We start from the raw sequence: 25,095 nt of genomic DNA, 5'->3' as shown, positions 1-25,095 counted from the left end.
GAGACATACACACACACAGAGACATACACACACATATGCACACAGAGACAAACACACACACACACACACACACACACACACACACACACACACACACACACACACACACACACACACACACACACACACAGAGAGAGACATACACACACACACACACACACACACACACACACACACACACACACACACACACACACACACACACACACACACACACACAGAGAGAGACATACACACACACACACAGAGAGACATACACACACACACAGAGAGAGACATACACACACATACGCACACAGAGACATACACACACAATGACATACACACACAGAGACATACACACACAGAGACATACACACGCATACGCACACAGAGACATACACACACAGAGACATACACACACACAAAGACATACACACACATATGCACACAGAGACAAACACACACACACACACACACACACACACACACACACACACACACACACACACACACACACACACACACACACACACACACACACACACACAGAGAGAGACATACACACACACACACACACACACACACACATTATCCAATGCCATCATTATCTGGATAGTTATGTTCCATACCATATCCACTGAAGGAAGAACTTAACACAGTACTGTGTCTTCATCCTAACATATATCCTTGTGAAAATGTTAATATCCAACATATTTTGTCAAATTGTATGTATGTGCAACTTGTGTTTCTTTATGTCCGTCTTGAAAATACTAGTTAAACCTCAAAGTGACCTTTAAGGCAAAATACATGATAAAACAGTATGAAATAAATGGCCAAATGCTTTGTAGACCGAGATACAATCAACAGACAGTGTTTCTCTACCTCTATATATTCAAACACAACGTAAGCTCAAAGCTGAGGGAAAAGATATACGCAATTCAAGACAACACAGTGAATGCAAGCTAGTGATAAGGGTGCTCAAAAATCCAATGCATTGACTCTCTATTTGAGCTTGAATTGTTAGAAGCTGAAGGAGAAGCTGAAAGTGAAGCTAAAAGAGAAGCTGAAAGAGAAGCTGAAAGAGAAGCTGAAAGTGAAGCTGAAAGAGAAGCTGAAAGTGAAGTTGAAAGAGAAGCTGAAAGTGAAGCTGAAAGAGAAGCTGAAAGTGAAGCTAAAAGAGAAGCTGAAAGAGAAGCTGAAAGAGAAGCTGAAAGTGAAGCTGAAAGAGAAGCTGAAAGTGAAGCTGATTATAACATTTTATCTGTACTCTTGATCTATCCAGTCTTATAGTTCACAATACTTTATGTATTGGTGTTCTGTATTGACGTATCTTGATGGAGTTTAGCCTACACCAAGGTAGTCTGATGCAGACAACTCTCAAGGTCTGTCCACTTACAGTGAAATCTATCTTGGTAGACGTAGATACATACATATCCACATTCTGAGACAAGCAAACACACAAATACGCAAACATTTAGACACCTAACATACAAACAAATGAACAAACACAAAAAGAGTTGTCAAGGCTTGTAAAAAACCTATGTGTGATGTTACCCTTATCTAAATCTGAAATCTAGCTTTGTCTCCATGGAAACACCTTCTGTAATGTTCCACAGTAACAGGTGGAGGGGTGTGCAGAATACGAGCAGACACAACGGCACAGAGAGAGGGGGATAGAGAGAGGGAGAGAGAGATACAGAGAGGGAAGGGAGGGAAACAAAGGGGGTGGGGTGGAGTGAGACTGGATACCTGTATAAAACATCATCCACCATATCCACGCACACACACCAACAGACACATGTCTAAGTAATTAGGTGGCCAATCAATTTGTGTAAAGGAGCACTACGTCACTCAATTTAAAAAAACGTATTGAAATGCCGGTAAGTTTCGGCTCAGTGGGTTAGTTTGAGTAAATCACCTGTTGATCAAAAATGTTAACCACTACTTACTGTATGTAAAGTATCAATGTATCTCTCCCTCCCCCACTCCCCTCCCCTCCTCTCCTTCCCCCTCTCCCCCCTCTCCCTCCCCCTCTCTCTGTCTCTCTCTCCCTCTCTCTCTCTCTCTTTCTCAATTCAATTTCAATTTAAGGTCTTTATTGGTATGGGAAACATGTTTACATTGCCAAAGCAAGTGAAATAGATAAACAAACTAAAGTGAAATAAACAATAAAAAATGAACAGCAAACATTACAATAAAGACATTACAAATGTCATTTCATGTTTACATACAGTGTTGTAATGATGTGCAAATAGTGAAAGTACAAAAGGGTAAATAAATACAAATAAATATGGGTTGTATTTAAAATGGTGTTTGTTCTTCCCTGGTTGCTCTTTTCTTGTGGCAACAGGTCACCCATCTTGCTGCTGTGATGGCACACTATGGTGTTTCACCCACTAGATATGGGAGATTATCCAAATTTGATTTGTTTTCAAATTATTTGTGGATCTGTGTAATCTGAGGGAAATATGTGTCTCTAATATGGTCATACATTTGGTAGGAGGTTAGAAAGTGCAGATCAGTTTCCACCTCATTTTGTGGGCAGTGTGAACATAGCCTGTATTCTCTTGAGAGCCAGGTCTGCCTTTGGCGGCCTTTCTCAATAGCAAGGCTCACTGAGTATATACATAGTCAAAGATTTCCTTAATTTTGGGTCAGTCACAGTGGTCAGGTATTCTGCCACTGTGTACTCTCTGTTTTGGGCCAAATAGCATTCTGGTTTAATCTGTTTTTTGTAATTTCTTTCCAATGTGTAATTATCTTTCGTTTTCTAATGATTTGGTTGGGTCTAATTCTGTTGCTCTCCTGGGGCTTTGTGGTAGCTGTTTGTGAACAGAGCCCCAGGACCAGCTTGCTTAGGGGACTCTTCTCCAGTTGTTATGGAAGGTTTGGGAATCGCTTCCTTTTAGGTGGATGCAGAATTTTACATCTCTTTTCTGGATTTTGATCATTCTGCTCTGCATGCATTATTTGGTGTTTAACGTTGTACACGGAGGAGTCTCAATTTGGTGTTTGTCCCATTTTGTGAATTCTTGGTTGGTAAGCGGACACCAGACCTTTAAAAGCAATGGGTTCTATAACTGATTCAAGTATTTTTTGCCAGATCCTAATTGCTATGTCGAAATGTATATTCCTTTCGATGGCATAGAGTTCCCTTCTTGCATTGTCTCTCCGAACGTTCACAGCTTTGTGAAAGTTACCTGTGGCGCTGATGTTTAGGCCAAGGTATGTATCGTTTTTTTGTGTGCTGTAGGGCAACGGTGTCTAGATGGAATTTGTATTCGTGGTCCTGGCAAATGGACCTTTTATGGAACAGCATTATTTTTGTCTTACTGAGATTCACTGTCAGGGCCCAGGTCTGACAGAATCTGCGTAGAATTTCTAGGTGTTGCTGTAGGCCCTCCTTGGTTGGTGACAGAAGTACCAGATCATCAGCAAAAAGTAGACAATTGACTTCAGATTCTACTAGGGCTTGAGGTCTGATGCTGCAGACTGTTCAAGTGCCCCCGCCAATTCGTTGATATATATGTTGAAGGGGAGACAGGGGCTGAAGCTGCATCCCTGTCTCACCCCCGACCCTGTGTGAAGAAATGTGTGTTTTTTTTACCAATTTTAACCACACACTTGTGTACATGAATTGTATAATGTCGTATGTTTGTCCCCCAACACTACTTTCCATCAATTTGTATAACAGGCCCTCATGTCAAATTGAAAGCTTTTTTGAATTCGACAAGGCATGAGAAAACTTTGTTTGTAAATTAGGGTGTGCAATTTCTCTCAATTTCTCTCTCCCCCGATCCCCCTTCTCTCTTTCTCTATGTGTTCTGATTAGATAATGAACTCTACTGTATCTGTCCCATTGATCCACTGTGTTGCCTGATAACCTTCCCATCAGCAAGGTAACATCACCCCCGAGGCTTAGGGCAGAGCTGTGTGCGTTTATGTATGCATGTGTGTGTGTATGTGTGTGCGTGTATATGTGTGTGTATGTGTGTGTGCGTGTGAGTGTGCATGTGTGTGTGCATGCGTGCGTGTGGCCGAGGGCAGAGAAGGCAGGGCAGGTCATCTGTTCTCTGACCAGGAGTATTTGTAATATCTGATTAGAGTATTGGATTCTCGTTAGGAGAGAGCAGTCAAGCTGGCCCACAATCAGCCTAGCAGTACAGAAAACAGAACTGCCTCTATAAAGACATCAGGCAAGATGGTAATATGTGACGGATCACCTCCAGGTAGGCAGATGTCCAGTTTTTTCAGAGCATTAAAAGTTGTATGTGACTGTGTTTAAAATGTTATCTAACACAGCACTGTTTCACTAAGTATGTATATTAGTCTTTGTTTGTCTGTTGATGTAAACCCGTTCTTGTCGTTTATTCCAGTGAAAACATCCTAATACTGCAATTCCATGTTAGCAGATGGTCAACAGTGACCACACAGCAGATGATCAACAGTGACCACACAGCAGACGGTCAACAGTGACCACACAGCAGGCGGTCAACAGTGACCACACAGCAGGCGGTCAACAGTGACCACACAGCAGACGGTCAACAGTGACCACACAGCAGACGGTCAACAGTGACCACACAGCAGACGGTCAACAGTGACCACACAGCAGACGGTCAACAGTGACCACACAGCAGGCGGTCAACAGTGACCACACAGCAGACGGTCAACAGTGACCACATAGCAGACGGTCAACAGTGACCACACAGCAGACGGTCAACAGTGACCACACAGCAGACGGTCAACAGTGACCACACAGCAGACGGTCAACAGTGACCACACAGCAGGCGGTCAACAGTGACCACACAGCAGACGGTCAACAGTGACCACACAGCAGACGGTCAACAGTGACCACACAGCAGACGGTCAACAGTGACCACACAGCAGACGGTCAACAGTGACCACACAGCAGGCGGTCAACAGTGACCACATAGCAGACGGTCAACAGTGACCACACAGCAGGCGGTCAACAGTGACCACACAGCAGACGGTCAACAGTGACCACACAGCAGACGGTCAACAGTGACCACACAGCAGACGGTCAACAGTGACCACACAGCAGATGCACAACTCTTACTTTCTAAGATCTGTTTCATAGACACAGAGCAACAACTGATAAGCTAGTCAACAATTAGACATATGGATAAACAACCAAAGAAACGTGCGCACACGCTCGTGCACACACAGATTGATCGGTGAGTCAATGTACACATCCTCACCAGCAGCCCCACCTCTCTACCACTCTGAGGAGGTATTAAAATATACCTAAAAAAGAATGAACTTCTGATACATATTTTAAGTCTGTTTTAAGTGACGTTAGAGCTTCTTTGATGTTTGGCATTTTTGAAAGCCAATAAGAGAAATACAAGCTTTATCAAGCAGAATTCAAAAGGCTATGACCCTTTGGAGTCAAACTTCAACCCTGGAGATTTACTTCTGAAGATATATTCATTGTATTATAATATGTTTTGGAAGAAATATAGCAGACAAAAACACAACATTAGACTCAACAACCCAATATGAGCATCTTGCTCAAATGACAGCCTGTATATCACTCTGAAGTCAAATAAAAAATGCATTAGCACTTTTTTACAGCTTTTAACTAGACCAGACAACCAATAACAGCAATCTGCTTGACTGACAGCCAGTGTGTAAACAAAACCAAAGTGAATAGAGGCACCGCCCTACCTTGTCTGACGTCCCTGGGGGCTATGGCGATGGCATTGTTATGGTGCAGCTCTGTGACGCAGCAATCCTCAGGTAACAGCGATCCGTTGTTATGGGGTGTTGACGGGAGAAGAGGTACAGGCTGAGCCACGACCACATTGTTGTTAGGACACACACACCCCGTCTGCGTAACTCTGCAACCGTCACCGTCAGCAGTATCACCGTCTCCATGACGACCATTGCGCAGGCACTCCTCAAACCATCGGCAGAGTACTCCACAGGTGAACTGGCTGGAGTTCTCATTGTTGATTAGCAAAACCTCAACCAGCCGGAGTTCTAGCGTTTCCTTGCTTACAGGCGGTTCATCAGGTGACGGTAGTCTCGACAGGCATAGCTCAACAAAGTTCTTGTCGAACTGCAAAAATGAATAAGGTCCTTCCGATTCTAATTGGCTGCCGCAAAGGTCTATCACATCCTGAGTTGATGTCTGTAGATCCAGCGGGCAGCTCTGATTGGCTAGATGATGGTCGAGGGGGAGGAGCATGGGGGAGTGTGATTGACAGATGGAGGGGTGACGGGTGAATCGGAGATAGAGGGAATACTTGGTGGGATCGGGGTTCTCCAACGACCAGGAACAGCCCGGCACCCGGGACGGGAACAGCTCTCTCAGAGAGAAAGATCCATACAGTACCCCTGCTACCAGGCTGGAGCACTGGGAGGGGAGGCTGCCCCCCTCTGCCTCCCCGGGAGAGACGCCACTGACAGCCCCATAGGCAGCGGCCAGGGTAGAAAGAGGAGCTAGAGCTAGAGGAACTAGAGCAGCCACGGCCCAGGCCACACCGAGGAGGGACGACAGCACACACAGACACACCCCGCCAGTAGTGTTCATCCTATGTCATTCGTCCTGCAGAAAAAGAGATAGGGAGGCAGGAAGGGAGAGAGGTAGAGAGAGAGTGAGAGAGATATAGAGAACGGAGGGAGAGATGTAGAGAGTGGGAAGGAGAGAGGAAGAAATGGGGAGAGGAGAAGGAAGAGAGAACAGAGTCAGTACTTTTGAGAAAGCAGAAATCAATTCCAAAACAATGTCTGGCAGAATGAGAATGCGATATACCAATATCAGTCTCAATTCTCTCTCTTCACATGTTCTCTCCCTCACAGTCTCTCTCCCTCATATTCTCTCCTTACAATCGCTCTCCCACATATTCTCTCCTCACAGTCTTTCTCCCTCAGTCTCTCTCCCCTCACATTTCTCTCCCTCACATTCTCTCTCCCTCACAGTCTCTCTCCCCTCAGAGTCTAATAATAACAAAGTTTATGGTTCCGTCATGAAGGTCGCTCTGCCTCTGACACACACACACACACACACACACACACACACACACACACACACACACACACACACACACACACACACACACACACACACACTCTCTCCCCTGGCGGGCTGGATTAAAGGGGCTGATGACTTGGCTGTTGAGACGTGAACAGTGTACCCCACTCCACACAGCCCTGCTGGGGCAGACTCACCCCTCCAGACAGACACAAACACACACCCTGCCGAGTGTCTTGCCTAAGGCGATGGGGCAAACCATTACCCCCGCCGTCACAGTGAGGGTCTGTCACCAGCCTGATCTTTACACATACATGCTTACACTCACATACACACACAAACACGCACACAAACATGTTCACACACACACACACACATACGTACAGTAATATTGATCCAATAAGGGCCGCAAAAAAGCTAAAGAAAATCAATCGTTCATTCATATTTTATTCAGTTTTACCTCACATTCACTTCTAAGAGGCTTTCAAATGCCTCAGCATGGACATGAAGATTTAATGGCAGAAACACTGAGCGAGCTCTATCGACTGGTGTACGCTCAACTCAATTAACCTCATGATAACATGCACACACACTCCAAACCAGTCTGTCTCCCTCATGATGGAACTGTGAGTTTAACTCATTATGAGTAAAGCTTTCTGATGTTGACTGTTTCTACCCACTCATATTTTTTGACCTTTATTTAACTAGGCAAGTCCCTTAAGAACAAATTCTTATTTACAATGACGGCCTAGGAACAGTGGGTTAACTGCCTTGTTCAAGGGCAGAACGGCAGATTTTTAACTTGTCAGCTGGTGGATTCGATCAAGCAACCTTTCAGTTACTGTCCCAATGCTCTAACCACTAGGCTACCTGCTGCCCCATATGAGTATGATCAGTAGGGCTGGCAGAATTATCGTATAATCATGTAACAGTCAATTAGGGGAAATAATCGTGAACTCAAAATAATAATATGATGATGTGGCTGGTGACATTTCGCTTCTTGAAAATCCAATATCTTGAAAACATATCTGCTGACATGCACAAAAATGTGGGACTGTATCCCAACTAGTGCTGCACGATAAACCAAACACTGGTACTTTTTTGATACTAGAACATGAAAAATGGTTTGGTTCTGGATTTTTGCTTACTTTTGGTACTTGTGTCTCACGGATCAAGTCTGTCTATCAGCGCAGCTGATCATGGAGCGCACCCTGCCTGCTCCACTTAGCCTGCACTGGGAGTCTGGGCTGCATCATCTTTAACTCCCCAGTCATGCTGCACAGAAGTTAACACTCTTGAATAATGCGATACGGCATTTAGAATGTTGAAACTGTTCATTACTGTTCTCAAAATAATGTCCATGACACATGAAGATACCTGAACCTTCCAGCTTCATAGACTTTCCTTGCTAGATTACAGCTGAAACTAACATCAACTCACTAACTTCATAGTTTGTTTGTGATATTATGCTAAACATAATGCAAAATATACTGATTTAAAACCTGATTGCCACCAAAAACTTTATCCAGTCACTTAATCGGTCTCCCTCACATCTCTCCCTCAGCCAAAGATTATATTGCCTCAGCAAACTGAGGACTCTGACAGGCTGCACCACTCCTGGCTTGTGAATGACAGTCATTACTGGTTAAAGAGACAGCGCACACTTTTATAAAATAAGCTACATCAATGCAAATGTTGTTGATCAGTACAATAAAATGGAGGGAAACAGCCCCATGAAATCATACAAAACAAGCTCAATAACTCAATGCATGCACACATTCCTAGGCTACATCTTGATTTACCCAGTTATCAATAGAGATTTACCATTGAAATAAATGATTACCATTATTTTGTTTGTAGTTAGATTGGTAAAAACAAAGTGAAATTGATTGTATAATTGGTTCATAAATGCATACATGGCTGTCTCTGAAGGATTCTGGCATAAAACATTTCAAATGTAATAATATTGAACCTTAAAGATGCCAAATGATTGAACTGAGCATTAGCTGAGTTTATCTGTCTGGATCAAGTGCCATTCTGTGACTTTGGCTAATATGCCTTCTTTTTTTGCTGTGGTATCGTTTTGGTATCATTTTGGTATCGAATAAACGTGATGGTATTGAATATCGTAATACTAAACCTGGTATCGTAATCAAAGTCAAAATTCTGGTATTGTGACAACATGACTAATGAGGCATATTTTACTCAATAGCGGTTTAACATTTTTACATAAAGTTGGTCATCATTTTACGAGCAGAAGGGCACAGATGAGAGGAAAAGCTTAATTAAAAAAATGTCCAAGTAGTCAAATGTTTTTGTTTATTAGCCAATGGTGTCACCAAAGCTACGGTATGTTAGTAGCTCATTTTCAAAGATGCATTATGTTGCTTTACATGCTCAAAAACGTTTTTATCAAATATAATAATAACCGTGGCCATTAACGAAAATGTATCGCTACCCAAAATGCCATGATCATCACAGCTCTAATGATCACACTCAGCTCTGATGGTTAACAGTACAGTTTACACATACACACCACTCATAACATTGAGAAAGAGAGAGAGAGAGAGAGAGAGAACAGAAGGACACAGAAACAGGTTGTTATTGTAATGCATACTGTACACTTAGGTTATCGTTCTAATACAACCTGTTCATGGATTAATGGATAGTGGCCACACTAAAAGAGATCAGATCTTTCTAACCAGGTGTAAATGGTCCATTATGATCCACTGTGGGTAACCACCTTTGGAAGAGGACAAGGACAGATATCACTGCCAAGTGTCAGAGCACCAACTCATTAAATATAATGGGAAATGTGAGACAGAGGAGAAAAGAGAGAGAAAGAGAGAGAGACAAAGAAAGAGACAGAGGGGTTCATTTCATGACTGCTGCTTATCTTCATACACTGATGCCTTTTCCATTAAGAGCTGGCAGAGAACTGCTTTACTCTGGGTAACAATAGGTCCAGTACTGGCCAAGCGTAGACACACACACGCACACCCACGGCAGATCTATTTCAGGGTGTAGGACAGTTATGGGAAGCTGCCCCATGCAAATACTACAGAGAATTCAATTACACAGAGCCCAGTGAATCAAAAATGAGATAGCTAGATAAATGAGCGGTGTTGAAAAACATTTTTGTCAAATATTTCTCTTTTCTGCCTTATCAAAAAAATATTGTGCAATGTCATGTGTGTGTACGTGCATATTATATGTGCATGACCATGTGTGTGTGTGTGTGTGTGTGTGTGTGTGTGCTTTTCTCTTCATTCTCTGATGAAAGGGCTGCTATAAGAGGCTGAGAGGCTAAAGGCCACTTTAAGAAACTGAAGGGCTGATGGTAAGAGGCTGAGGGCCAGGGTTAGAGCACTATGTCAAGAGTCTCCACACAAAGGACTGTGACAATGAGAGACTGTGAGGAGGGTACAGCTAGTCTTCACTAATGAGTCTCACAAAGACATGAAAGGAAAATAGGGAGAGAGTGAGGGAGGGGAGAAAGATGGAAGGTAGGCAGGGAGAGGGCTAGGACTGGAGAGGGAGAGAGAAAAAAAAGTGAGAGAGAGAAGAGTGTTGGGGTGGAGAGATGAAGAGAGAGGACAGGGTCAGGGGTGGGGAAGGAGTGGAGGGGGAAAGGAGAGGTGAGAAATACTGTAGATCAGATGAATAGATAGATGGAGAGGGGGTTAAAGTGGTTTAGAGTGGGGTAGAGGGGGAAAGAGGGGGATTAGTTAAAAAATATATATATATTTAACCTTTTTTTAATTAGGCAAGAACAAATTCTTATTTACAATGACGGCCTACCCCGGCCAAACCCGGACGACGCTGGGCCAATTGTGCGCCGTCCTATGGGTCTCTTGCACTGAGATGCAGTGCCTTAGAACGCTGCGCCACTCAAGTAGACGGGGTAAAGGGGGGAGAAGGGAGATAGAAAGGGGGTAGAGGGGGGATGGGGGGGTAAGGGGGGATAGCTGGACAAAGCATAGAGATAGTATGACAACAGCGAAAATCATACGTTGCTTCAATATTTCTGCTGTATAATGTATAAGCCAAAGTTACTGAAGTGAAATATCCCCAGCTGATTGTTGCTTTGGCTGAACTGTACAACACGTCCCTAGTGCCGGAAACAATGTGCATTGACATTTCCCGAAAGTATTTAGAATACAAAAGCCAGTCAATATCAGCCACCCACAGCTCAGTTCCCTCTCTCATTCTGTCGTTCTCTTCCTCTTCCTCAGTGAAGAAATGTTCTATGCAGGAGATCACACAGGTAAGAACAGAGACAAAGGAAAAAGAAAGTGACAGAAAGAGACAAAACACACACAACCCACAGCTGCATTCAGTTATTAGCAGGGAATGCTTGCTTTGAAATGCACAGCTACAACCAGCGCGGAGTAACCATGGCAACTTTTTTTTTTTTTAAGGCTTACCTCATGGGCTTTCATATGTGTGGCGGCCTAGGGAAACCCCTTCACATCGTAACATTTTGACTTTTAGATTTTTGAAACGAACAAACTGTCCCAAATCCAGGTATTTTTAAATCACTGAAATATCTTTATCAGAACCCGAGTTATGAGCTTTTAAAGTTGACTTCAGTCGACTTGAAGTAAAAAAAGAGAAAACATTTGTATTATTTTAAAACAGCAACTGCTGGTATGGTTTACATTAAATAATAATTACTGTAACTAATTATTATATTGTACAATACTAGATACAGTGCCTTGCAAAAGTATTCATATCCCTTGAATTTCTTCACATTTTATTGTATTACAAAGTGGGATTAAAACGGATTTCATTGTTATGTTTTGTCAACAAATCTACACAAATCTACTCTGTCATGTGAAATTGAAGAACAATTCTAACATTTCTTTAAGATGAATACAAATTTGATATATAGTCGTTGCATACATTAAGTATTCAGCGTCTTTGTTGAGGGAAGTCTAAATTAGTTCAGGAGGAAAATTTGCCTCAACAAATCCTATAAATTACAAGGACTCTGTATAAAATATTAGGGGTTGATATGATTTTTGAATGACTAACCCTTCCTTTGTCCCACATACATGCAACATATGTAAGGTCCCTCAGTCAAGTCTTGAATTTCAAGCACACATTCAACTACAACGACCAGGGAGCTTTTTGAAAGCCTCATAAAGAAGGGCAGTGACTGGTAGATGAGTAACAATACCAAATCAGACATTGAATATCTCTTTAAGCATGGTCAAGTGAATAATTATGCCGTGGATTATATATTAAACCACCCAGACACATAACAAATCCTGCAGGACAGGAATGAAACTGCTCAGGGATGTTACCATGAGGTCACTGGGGATTTTTAAAACAGTTACAGAGTTCAATGGCATTGTAATGACTCCACAATAATGACTTAATTTACATAGTGAAAAGAAGAATACAAATATTCCAAAACATGCATCTTGTATGCAACAAGACACTAAAGTAATACAACAACAAAAATAAACACGGCAACAGAATACCCTTTTTGGCATAAATACAAAGCCTTATGTTTAGGGAAAATCCAACACAACACATCACTGAGTAACTGCCTCCTTATTTTCAAGCATGGTGGTGACTGCATCATAGTATGGGTGTATGCTTGACATCGGCAAACACTGGGGAGTTTTTTCAGGATAAAAAAATGACTATCTAAGCACAGGCAAAATCCTAGAGGAAGACCGGTTTCAGTCTGCTATACAGGGCCACTGGGAGAGGAATTCAACTTTCATTAAGATAATAATAACAAGACAAATCTACACTGGAGTTCCTGAGTGGCCAAGTTACAGTTTTGAATTAAATCTGCTTTAGAATCTATGGTAATACTTGAAAATTGCTGTCTAGCCATGATCCCCAACATCTTGACAGAGCTTGAAGAATTATGAAAAGAATGGGCTAATATTGCACAATCCAGGTGTGTAAAGCTCTTATCAATTTACCCAAGAAAACTCAAAGGTGTTTCTAACATGTCTTGACTCATGACTCTGAATACTTAAGCAAGGACTATATTTTAGTTATTTATTTATATCACTCTTTAAAAAAAAATACATTTTTCTTCCATTGTGTAGATATGTTGACAAAAAAATACAATTAAATCAATTTTAATCCCACTTGGTTACACAATAAAACGTGGAGAAATCCAAGAGGCATGAATCCTTTTGCAAGGCACTTTACATATATTTGAATTGAAGCCAAAGTAATGTAAATTTCACTGTGATTATGAACAGTCAACAACAAATCCTTAAAAAGAAAAACATTAAAGAAACATCTGTTTGATTTGACTATGTACAATACAACACATATACATAATTGATATTCAGCTTGCAGGAATGGGTACTGGAACGAGTTGCCGACGTCGCCATGGCCAGGAGGAACAATCTCATCTACTGAGAGATGAGATAAAATCAGTTTTTCATAGAGGCATAGTAAAAAACAATACAAATACTCACAACATAAACATACTGTATAACTGATCAGAGGACAGTAAAATAGTACAGTACAATTGTGCAAAAGCAAATAAAGTGATTCGGTAGAGTCGTCTGCTGACTGTGACCTGGTGTTGTTGAAGGCCCAGATGCAAATGGCCAAGAAGGATTTAATTCATATTAATGAATGTGACTCTCTCTCTGACAAACAAACACAAAGAGAACTCTAAAACACACAAACAAAAACGACAAGGTCATCGTTCTTACCTTAGTGGAGTTCTTCATGGTGACGACCACCTTGGATCCAGTGCTGGACAACAGATCCATGAGCAAGCCCATTCCCTTCACTATCTTACCCCGAGGGAAGAAAACATGTTTCAGTGCTTTAACAGTCTTATTCATTTGGGTTCACAAGAAAGTGAATTGTCATGGAGATGCAAATGTTTTAAACACACACACACACACACACACACACACACACACACACACACACACACACAAAGGTCTCTCTTCCTCGTCAAACCTCCGTGTTTATATCATGTCTATCTTAATTCATTCACATTAACTTGTTTGCTAGCTAACTTTTTGTGGGATACAGTGATGAAAAATACCACAGATGATGAAATAGTCAGTGAAACATTTAGGCTAAAATAAGCTGTAGTAGCTTGTCTTCAAACTGGTCTTCAATAGTACTGTCACTCCAACAGCACTGGCTATAGCCTACCATGAACAAAGACAGAGTAGATGCAGGTAATGAAGGCCTGAGTTTATAAAGTCTAGCTAATGCATTGTGTACTTAACTAGCTAGCTAACTAGCTTAACATACCTTGCTTGCTCCTTGTTGAAGATGCTCTATCATCTCTCCATCCATGATGAGGTGACAGACGATTGTTGGGAACACTCGTAAAATAATCCTTCCTTACAGGTAATTCAGAGCATACTGTCAGCTTCGCTCAAAGTAATGACAACTAACAAGGAGGCTAGCTAAATAAAACAGCTAGAACCATTGCTATTTAGAAATCAAAACTGCGACAGAAGATGGGAGGGGTTGGGGCTAGCTGAAGGATGCAACTAAAAACAAACAAAAGATAACTATTGTCAAATATACTGTGTCCCAAAAATGTACACTACCAGTCAAAAGTTTAAGAACACCTACTCATTCAAGGGTTTTTCTTTATTTTAACTATTGCCTACACTGTATAATACTTGTGAAGACATCAAAAACATGAAATAACACATATGGAATCATGTAGTAACCAAAAAAGGGTTAAACAAATCAAAATATATTTTATATTTGAGATTCTTCAAATCGCCACCGTTTGCCTTGATGACAGCTTCATACACTCTTGGCATTCTTTGAACCAGCTTCACCTGGAATGAGTTCCCACATATGCTGAGCACTTGTTGGCTGCTTTTCACTCTGCGGTCGGACTCATCCCAAACCATCTCAATTTGGTTGAGGTCGGGGGATTGTGGAGGCCAGGTCATCTGATGCAGCACTCCATCACTCTCTTTCTTGGTAAAATAGCCCTTACACAGCCTGAATGTGTGTTGGGTCATTGTCCTGTGGAAAAACAAATGATAGTCCCACTAAGCCCAAACAAGATGGGATGGTGTATCGCTGCAGAACGCTGTGGTAGCCATGCTGGTTAATTGTGCCTTGAATTCTAAATAAATCACAGACGGTGTCAACAGTAAAGCACCCCCACACCATCACACCTCCTCCTCCATTCTTTACGGTGGTTAATACACATGCGGAGATCATCCGTTCACGCACACCACGTCTCACAAAGACACGGCGGTTGGATCCAAAAATCTCCAATTTGGACTCCAGACCAAAGGACAAATTTCCAACGGTCTAATGTCCATTGCTCGTGTTTCTTGGCCCAAGCAAGTCTCTTCTTAATATTGGTGTCCTTTAGTAGTGGTTTCTTTGCAGCAATTCAACCATTAAGGCCTGATTCACACAGTCTCCTCTGAACAGTTGATGTTGAGATGTGTCTGTTACTTGAACTCTGTGAAGCATTTATTTGGGCTGCAGCAGAGGTAACTCTGGGTCTTCCATTCCTGTGGTGGCCCTCATGAGAGCCAGATTCATCATAGCGCTTAACCTGTTGGGTCTAGGGGGCAGCATTTGCACGTCTGGATAAAAAAAATGTACCCGATTTAATCTGGTTACTAATCCTACCCAGTAACTAGAATATGCATATACTTATTATATATGGATAGAAAACACTCTAAAGTTTCTAAAACTGTTTGAATGGTGTCTGTGAGTATAACAGAACTCATTTGGCAGGCAAAACCCTGAGACATTTTCTGACAGGAAGTGGATACCTGATGTGTTGTATTGACTTTAAACCTATCCCATTGAAAAACACAGGGGCTTAGGAATATTTTGGCACTTCCTATTGCTTCCACTAGATGTCACCAGCCTTTACAAAGTGTTTTGAGTCTTCTGGAGGGAGATCTGACCGAACAAGAGCCATGGAACGATGATGTCCCATTAGACACCTGGCGCGCGAGTTCATGTTGGGTACCCTCGTTCCAATACGTTATAAAAGAGTATGCATTCGTCCACCTTGAATATTATTCATGTTCTGGTTAAAAAAGGCCCTAATGATTTATGCTATACAACGTTTGACATGTTTGAACGAACGGAAATATATTTTTTCCCCTCGTTCATGACGAGAAGTCCGGCTGGCTTACATCATGTGCTAACGAGACGGAGATTTTTGGACATAAATGATGAGCTTTTTTGAACAAAACTACATTCGTTATGGACCTGTGATACCTGGAAGTGACATCTGATGAAGAGAATCAAAGGTAATGGATTATTTACATAGTATTTTCGATTTTAGATCTCCCCAACATGACGTCTAGTCTGTATCGCAACGCGTATTTTTCTGGGCGCAGTGCTCAGATTATTGCAAAGTGTGATTTCCCAGTAAGGTTATTTTTAAATCTGGCAGGTTGATTGAGTTCAAGAGATGTAAATCTATAATTCTTTAAATGACAATATAATATTTTACCAATGTTTTCTAATTTTAATTATTTAATTTGTGACGCTGACTTGACTGCCGGTTATTGGAGGGAAACGATTTCCTCAACATCAATGCCATAGTAAAACGCTGTTTTTGGATATAAATATGAACTTGATAGAACTAAAAATGCATGCATTGTCTAACATAATGTCCTAGGAGTGTCATCTGATGGAGATTGTAAAAGGTTAGTGCATCATTTTAGCTGGTTTTATGGTTTTGGTGACCCTGTCTTTGACTTGACAAAACATTACACACAACTCTTGTAAATGTACTGTCCTAACATACTCTAAATTTATGCTTTCGCCGTAAAACCTTTTTGAAATCGTAAAATGTGGTTAGATTAAGGAGATGTTTATCTTTCAAATGGTGTAAAATAGTTGTATTTTTGAAAAATTTGAATTTTGACATTTATTTGGATTCAAATTTGCCGCTCTTGAAATGCACCTGCTGTTGATGGAGTGCACCACGGGTGGCACGCTAGCGTCCCACCTAGCCCCAAGAGGTTAATGGTTTTTGTGACTGCACTTCAAGAAATTTTCAAATTGCAGGCAATCTCAACTCTGTGCGTTACAGGGAAGACATCTTCCTCTCTCATGTGGTACCCTTCCTGCAGGCTCATCCTGACATGACCCTCCAGCAAGACAATGACACCAGCCATACTGCTCGTTCTGTGGGTGACCTCCTGCAAGACAGGAATGTCAGTGTTCTGCAATGGCCAGCGAAGAGCCCGGATCTCAATCCCGTCGAGCACATCTGGGACCTGTTGGATCGGAGGGTGAGGGCTAGGGCCATTCCCCCCAGTAATGTCAGGGAACTTACAGGTGCCTTGGTGGAAGAGTAGAGTAACATCTCACAGCAAGAACTGGCAAATCTGGTGCAGTCCATGAGGAGGAGATGCACTGCAGTACTTAATGCAGTTGGTGGCCACACCAGATATTGACTGTTTTGATTTTGACCCACGCCCCCCCCCCCCCCCCCCTTTGTTCAGTGACACATTTTTCCATTTCTGTTAGTCACATGTCTGTGGAACTTGTTCAGTTTATGTCTCAGTTGTTGAACCGTGTTATGTTCATAAAAATATTTACACATGTTAAGTTTCCTGAAAATATACGCTTTTTTGCTGAGTTTAGTATGTATAAGCTGGAAGTAGAAGCCTAATAGTTGTTGTCCAATGTCACACCCTGGCCATAGAGAGCCCTCGGGGTTCTCTATGGTGGTTTATGTCAAGGCGTGACTAGGGGGGTTTTCTAGTATTTGTTTATCTATGTTGGTGTATTAGTGTGGTTCCCAATTAGAGGCAGCTGTTTATTGTTGTCTCTAATTGGGGATCATACTTAAGTGGTTCATTGTTCCCACCTGCTTTGTGGGATATTGTTTTGTGTGAGTGCATTCAGCACCACGGCTTTAACGTTTCGTTGTTTGTTTATTGGTTTTTGGAAGTTTCACTTTAAATAAAGATGTGGAACTCAAAACTCATGCTGCGCCTTGGTCCACTCTGTACGACGAACCTGACATCCAATCGTTATTAGGGGAAAATAAAAAAGGAAAATATATTTTCAAAATTTGCTAAAACATTATGGGGGATTGGAAATGATGCAAACAATTACATTGATGGAAGCCATAATCTATCTGCAATATTAAGGCTGATCTACCTCATAAAAAACGATAATTCATGACTAACTAGAAAAAGGGAAGACTGGGTGTGTGCATGCACTCCTTCGCACCTGTGCACTTATTCACAACCCCTCAAATATTAAAACCAGTAGATTGGTGTAACTGTATTGGTAGACAATTCATCTCATCCTATCCAATGCTTTTACATCTGTGAGGGAAATGAAGGAGAGTATTTTCGAAACTTTTGTTAAGGTACATAAAGGTAACAGCACTCACTGTAACCCCTAGTTTCCGGTTTACAGGTCATCTCCCAACGTTCTCAGACCTGAATGAATGTTGAGTACTGACTTGTATCATGGGTGACCTGGCTGATCCAATATCATAGACAGTGAGACAGACCTGCCATGCAGCTCCGACTTTGTTTACATTAGACAACACGTCGCACATTTTTTTAATTGAGAAATACTGTACTAAACGTCATAGTTAGTGTAAAATTGCGCAACTAAAATGGCCTCTGCAAAAATTTCTAAATTAATTACAGATTTCTGGAGTTATTTTAGATTTATTCTGGGGAATTTGAGGAAGTGAAATAGGCTTCTACAGTGTCTCATGGGGGACAAACATCAATAACCAAATGCAGAATTAGTCAGGAAACACACCTCCAAGACTAAATTCTCGTTTTTCTAATGGGCAACGGAAAAACACAAGTGCCAATCAACATATTCAGTGGATCTTTAAGTAATCATACAATATTTTTAAATTGCAAGAACATTAAGAGTATCCAAAACAATCAAAATCTCAATTTCCACAAAAACAGAATGTCGTTGCATTCTGGCTTTTTTCCAACAGTAAATTGGCATGACATTCGACGAGCTAAGTGATGGAAGTGACTGATCATGTCTGTGTGTGCTTGTGTCCATGTGAGTGTGTTTTCATTTGAGTGTGTGTGTGCGCATGTGTGTGCATCTGTGTGTGTGTGTGTGTGTGTGTGTGTGTGTGCGTGCGTGCGTGCGTGTGTGTGTGTGTGTGTGTGTGCGTGATCTAAGGCCAGTGTTATGTTGGTCGCTGCAGTCTCTCTGTAGTTAGGTTTGGATTCATGAGAGTAAGCTGATCCTAGATCTGTGCTATGGACAACCTATATTATTGTAGCATAATGGTATAATAGTTTAGTCTAGAGGACTGTATTAGAGAGTAAGGTGACTTTGCTGAGAAAATGTAGCTCAATTATGCAACAGGATCTCAGGGTTTTACCAATTTGATTTCAGATTCTGACGTTTATCCATGCTTCTCTCAAATGTCAATGTTTTGTGTTTTTGACACCCTGGGTTGCTCATCATTGTTCCATTTCTCCAAATGCCAAATTTCGAAGTAAAGGGTTAAGGTTTGGGAAAGGGTTAAAACATTAAGTTTAGGCATTCATTCTAAATGTTTTAGTAAAGGGGTAAGGTTAGGGTTACAACCAAAACATGTTTTGACCACTGGGATTGAACACACAACCCTTGGATCCTGAGACATGGGATTACCCCCACGCGTCATCCAGCACACAATGTCCAAGCCAAAAGAAAACTAACAAGCCTACTTGATTGTTGCCCATTGTGGCCGGTTTTGAAGGCATTTCAAATCCAACTGTATTTGTCACAGGTGCCAAATACAAACCTTACAGTGAAATGCTTACTTACATATTTTTTAAAGAAAAATAAGCATTAGGTAAAAATTAGATAAGGAAAAAATTAAAATAACAAATAATTAAAGAGCAGCAGTAAATTAACAGTAGCGAGTCTACATACAGGGGGTACTGGTACAGAGTCACTGCGCGGGGGCATAGTTTAGTCAAGGTAATTGAGGTAATATGTCGATGTAGGTAGAGTTAAAGTGACTATGCATAGATAATAAACAGAGAGTAGCAGCAGTGTAAAAGATGGGGGGGGGGGGGTAGCCATTTGATTAGCTGTTCAGGAGTCTCATGGCTTGGGGGTAGAAGCTGTTAAGAAGCCTTTTGGACCTAGACTTGGCGCTCCGGTACCGCTTGCCGTGCGGTAGGAGAGAGAACAGTCTATGACTAGGGTGGCTGGAGTCTTTGACAAGCCTTCCTCTGACACCTCCTCTTGGTATAGAGGTCCTGGATGGCAGGAAACTTGGCCCCAGTGATGTACTGGGCCGTATGCACTACCCTCTGTGAGTACGGCACAGTACCCGACGTCCTATGGACATGGACAGACGTTTGATTTCGAAGTCAATGTTGAGCGACCTGCCTGGCATCAAGGAACATTAAACAAAGCGGGGATGTATTTTCTGATACACAGCGACACACACACACACATACTGACAAACACACACAGACGTAGAGTGTTCCATCGATACAGTAACAAACTGTCCTCACCACACACACACACACACACAGATAGATAGATAGATAGATAGATAGATAGATAGATAGATAGATAGATAGATAGATAGATAGATAGATAGATAGATAGATAGATAGATAGATAGATAGATAGATAGATAGATAGATAGATAGATAGATAGATAGATAGATAGATAGATAGATAGATAGATAGATAGATAGATAGATAGATAGATAGATAGATAGATAGATAGATAGATAGAGGGGGAACAAAGGCAGGGCTTGTAAGAGGCTGAGGGATCAGTGTGTTTGAAACATGTCTGAATCTAATAGAAGGAGATCACAGGGTGACAATGGGAGAGGACACACTGGACACATCTCAAACTGGGAGGAGTGGAGAGAGATGAGATGAGAGGAGATGAGAGGAAAACAGAAGAGGAGGAGAAAAAAAAGAGAGTGAGGGCGAGTAGGATGTAGTAATAGGGATGTCATCTTAGACTGGGTTGAGAGGAAAGATGAGAGGAGAGAGAACGAGAGAAGGTTGATTAGCAGTAAGGAGAGGTCAGATGAGAAAGAGAGAGGAGGTTGATTAGCAGTGAGGAGAAGTCAGATGAGAGGAGAGAGAGAGAGAGGAGTTTGATTAGCAGTGAGGAGAGGAAAGATGAGAGGAGAGAGAGAGGAGTTTGATTAGCAGTGAGGAGAGGTCAGATGAGAAAGAGAGAGGAGGTTGATTAGCAGTGAGGAGAGGTCAGATGAGAGGAGAGAGTGAGGAGGTTGATTAGCAGTCAGGAGAGGTCAGATGAGAGGAGAGAGAGAGAGGAGTTTGATTAGCAGTGAGGAGAGGTCAGATGAGAGGAGAGAGAGAGGAGGTTGATTAGCAGTGAGGAGAGGTCAGATGAGAGGAGAGAGAGAGAGGAGTTTGATTAGCAGTGAGGAGAGGTCAGATGAGAGGAGAGAGAGAGGAGTTTGATTAGCAGTGAGGAGAGGTCAGATGAGAGGAGAGAGGAGGTTGATTAGCAGTGAGGAGAGGTCAGATGAGAGGAGAGAGAGAGGAGGTTGATTAGCAGTCAGGAGAGGTCAGATGAGAGGAGAGAGAGAGAGGAGTTTGATTAGCAGTGAGGAGAGGTCAGATGAGAGGAGAGAGAGAGAGAGGAGTTTGATTAGCAGTGAGGAGAGGTCAGATGAGAGGAGAGAGAGAGAGTTTGATTAGCAGTGAGGAGAGGTCAGATGAGAGGAGAGAGAGAGGAGGTTGATTAGCAGTGAGGAGAGGTCAGATGAGAGGAGAGAGAGAGAGGAGTTTGATTAGCAGTGAGGAGAGGTCAGATGAGAGGAGAGAGAGAGGAGTTTGATTAGCAGTGAGGAGAGATCAGATGAGAGGAGAGAGAGAGAGAGGAGTTTGATTAGCAGTGAGGAGAGGTGAGAGGAGAGAGAGGAGTTTGATTAGCAGTGAGGAGAGGTCACATGAGAGGAGAGAGGGAGGAGGTTAATGAGGAGTGAGGAGAGGGGCATAAAGGGAGAAGAGGAGTGCATGAAGGAAGTGGGATGTCATCTAAAACTGGGAATAATGGATAAGAAAAAAAGGAAATGAGAGGAGAGAGGGGAGAGAGGGAAAAGAGGAGGAAGAGGATGATAATGTTCACCAGCAGTATTATCAACCAAGCATTGTGACAGAGACATTCTGGATGAAAATGTCACCCCCTGTCATCTCTCCCTCGTCCAGCCTCCTCCCTCCTCTATCTTACCCCATTTCCATCCACACCAACCTAACCTTATCGTCATGGGGACAAACAGCTAAAATGTCACCAGCTGCCAGCTGAGGTAGCAGAGTGTGTTTGTGCCAAATGCCACCCTATTCCAGTAATCCCTTTACAGTGCACTACTTTTGACCAGAGTCATATGGTCTCTGGTTCAAAATAAGTGCACTACATTGGCAATATGGTGCCATTTGGAACACAGTTAGTATACAAGGAGGAAATAGCATAGTGATAAAAAAATACCCTAGTGTAATACTGTACCCCTATGTTTTACCCTAGTCAAATACTGTACCAAAATGTATTACCCTAGTCTAATAATGTACCACTATGTATTACCCTAGTCAAATACTGTATCACTATGTATTACCCTAGTCTGATACTGTATCGCTATGTTATACCCTAGTCTAATACTGTATCACTATGTTATACCCTAGTCTAATACAGTATTACTATGTAATACCCTAGTCTAATACTTTATCACTATGTAATACCCTAGTCTAATACTGTATCACTATGTTATACCCTACTCTATTACTGTATCACTATGTTATACCCTAGTCTATTACTGTATCACTATGTTATACCCTAGTCTATTACTGTATCACTATGTTATACCCTAGTCTAATACTGTATCACTATGTTATACCCTAGTCTATTACTGTATCACTATGTTATACCCTAGTCTAATACTGTATTACTATGTTATACTCTAGTCTATTACTGTATCACTATGTTATACCCTAGTCTAATACTGTATCACTATGTAATACCCTAGTCTAATACTGTATCACTATGTTATACCCTAGTCTAATACTGTATCACTATGTAATACCCTAGTCTAAAACTGTATCACCATGTTATACCCTAGTCTATTACTGTATCACTATGTTATACCCTAGTCTATTACTGTATTACTATGTTATACTCTAGTCTATTACTGTATCACTATGTTATACCCTAGTCTATTACTGTATCACTATGTTATACCCTAGTCTTTTACTGTATCACTATGTTATACCCTAGTCTATTACTGTATCACTATGTTATACCCTAGTCTAATACTGTATCACTATGTTATACCCTAGTCTAATACTGTATCACTATGTTATACCCTAGTCTATTACTGTATCACTATGTTATACCCTAGTCTAATACTGTATCACTATGTTATATCCTAGTCTAATACTGTATCACTATGTTATACCCTAGTCTAATACTGTATCACTATGTAATACCCTAGTCTAAAACTGTATCACCATGTTATACCCTAGTCTATTACTGTATCACTATGTTATACCCTAGTCTATTACTGTATCACTATGTTATACCCTAGTCTATTACTGTATCACTATGTTATACCCTAGTCTAATACTGTATCACTATGTAATACCCTAGTCTAATACTGTATCACCATGTTATACCCTAGTCTATTACTGTATCACTATGTTATACCCTAGTCTATTACTGTATCACTATGTTATACCCTAGTCTATTACTGTATCACTATGTTATACCCTAGTCTAATACTGTATCACTATGTTATACCCTAGTCTAATACTGTATCACCATGTTATACCCTAGTCTAATACTGTATCACCATGTTATACCCTAGTCCAGGGGTCGGCAACCCAAAATGTTGAAAGAGCCATATTGGACCAAAAAAACAAAAAACAAATCTGTCTGGAGCCGCAAAAAATTAAAAGCCTTATATAAGCCTTATAATGAAGGCAATACATGCTGTAAGTGTCTATATTAGCTATATTAGCCTACTATCAAAAAGATAAGTAGGCTACAAATACATAATGATCATTCATGATTAAACGTTTATTTTACCTGCAGCGCATCCTGGAGAGAATGACGCACCACGTGACTACTCTGCTGTACGATGGTGCTTTAAGTTTAACTTCCATTATAATATTAATGTATAATGCTTCGTTGCATTGATGAAATTATAGAAATACAACACAGAAATCAGATTTGATGTCATTTTTATTTTAGGATTCGAAAAAACAACAACAAAATGTGCAACGTGCATAATAGGCCTCCTGTAATTTCAGACCTCCCCATGGAAATAAAATGCAGTCCTTTTCAATCCTCAGTAATACCATACAATCCTCTTCTCTTTTCCCCCTTATCTGGGCAACAGACAGAGTGCAATAAAACAGCAACCTTTTGAAAAGCTAAAGTATATAACATTTAAATAATACAGTTTAAGTTTGATTTCTGTGCATTATCCTCTTCTCTTTAGTTTTCTGCAAATGTGCAAGGGTAAAATGCAGCCGCACCCTCTTCTCTTTTGACACGCACAATACAATGCAGCCATCCTCGGACCTGAGCAACAAAACACAATAATATCCCTATGTGTCATTCCAAATATATACTGACAAAAATCAGAAATCACTTTATAAAAACAGCCACTTTGTTACTAAATATGTGCCTATGACAGGATTGTGTTCTTACCCATTTAATGTGACTTCTGTTTTCGGACATCACTGGACAGCTTCTCAACATCGGGCATGTAAGATGTAACTTTAATCTTCACGCAGGACTGCAAGCTCTCATCTGTGAGGCAGGTGCGGTATTTGGATTTTATGTAGTTCATGTTTGAGAATATCTTCTCGCACAGGTATGTTGATCCAAAGATGGATAATACTCCAAATGCATATTTCTTCATGTTCCTATAACTGTCAGGAAGAATGGAAATGTCTTTCCACGTTACTCTTTTTGTTATTTGACAACTTCTCATTACAAAGCAAACATGCAGGCAATCCTTCCGCATTGGCAATGAAAGCAAATGATTCGGTCCAAGAACTGTGGAATCCTCTGTTCTCCTCAGCTATCTTTCTCTTTTTCCCTTTGGGATCCATGGCCCATGACACACCCGCCGGTTTGTTTGCAACAGCCACCTGTCTGGCACTACGCCGAGCTG

At 41.3% G+C, this 25,095-nt stretch overlaps 1 protein-coding gene across 7 annotated transcripts in view; it reads right to left on the bottom strand.

Moving 5' to 3' along the window:
- Window positions 1–25,095, bottom strand: part of LOC106588837 (adhesion G protein-coupled receptor B2) — a 499,757-nt gene that overhangs the window by 315,253 nt on the left and 159,409 nt on the right. For all 7 annotated transcript variants that reach the window (XM_082970202.1, XM_045709852.2, XM_045709853.2 and 4 more), the window contains exon 2: window positions 5,671–6,553. In XM_082970202.1, coding sequence (XP_082826328.1) covers window positions 5,671–6,538 — 868 coding nt within the window. In that variant the 5' untranslated portion in view covers window positions 6,539–6,553. The remainder of the gene's footprint in view (window positions 1–5,670; window positions 6,554–25,095) is intronic.

Source organism: Salmo salar, chromosome 27 (assembly GCF_965601325.2).
Source record: "Salmo salar chromosome 27, fSalSal1, whole genome shotgun sequence".
NCBI lineage: Eukaryota > Metazoa > Chordata > Actinopteri > Salmoniformes > Salmonidae > Salmo > Salmo salar.
This window is presented reverse-complemented; position numbering and strand designations above follow the sequence as displayed.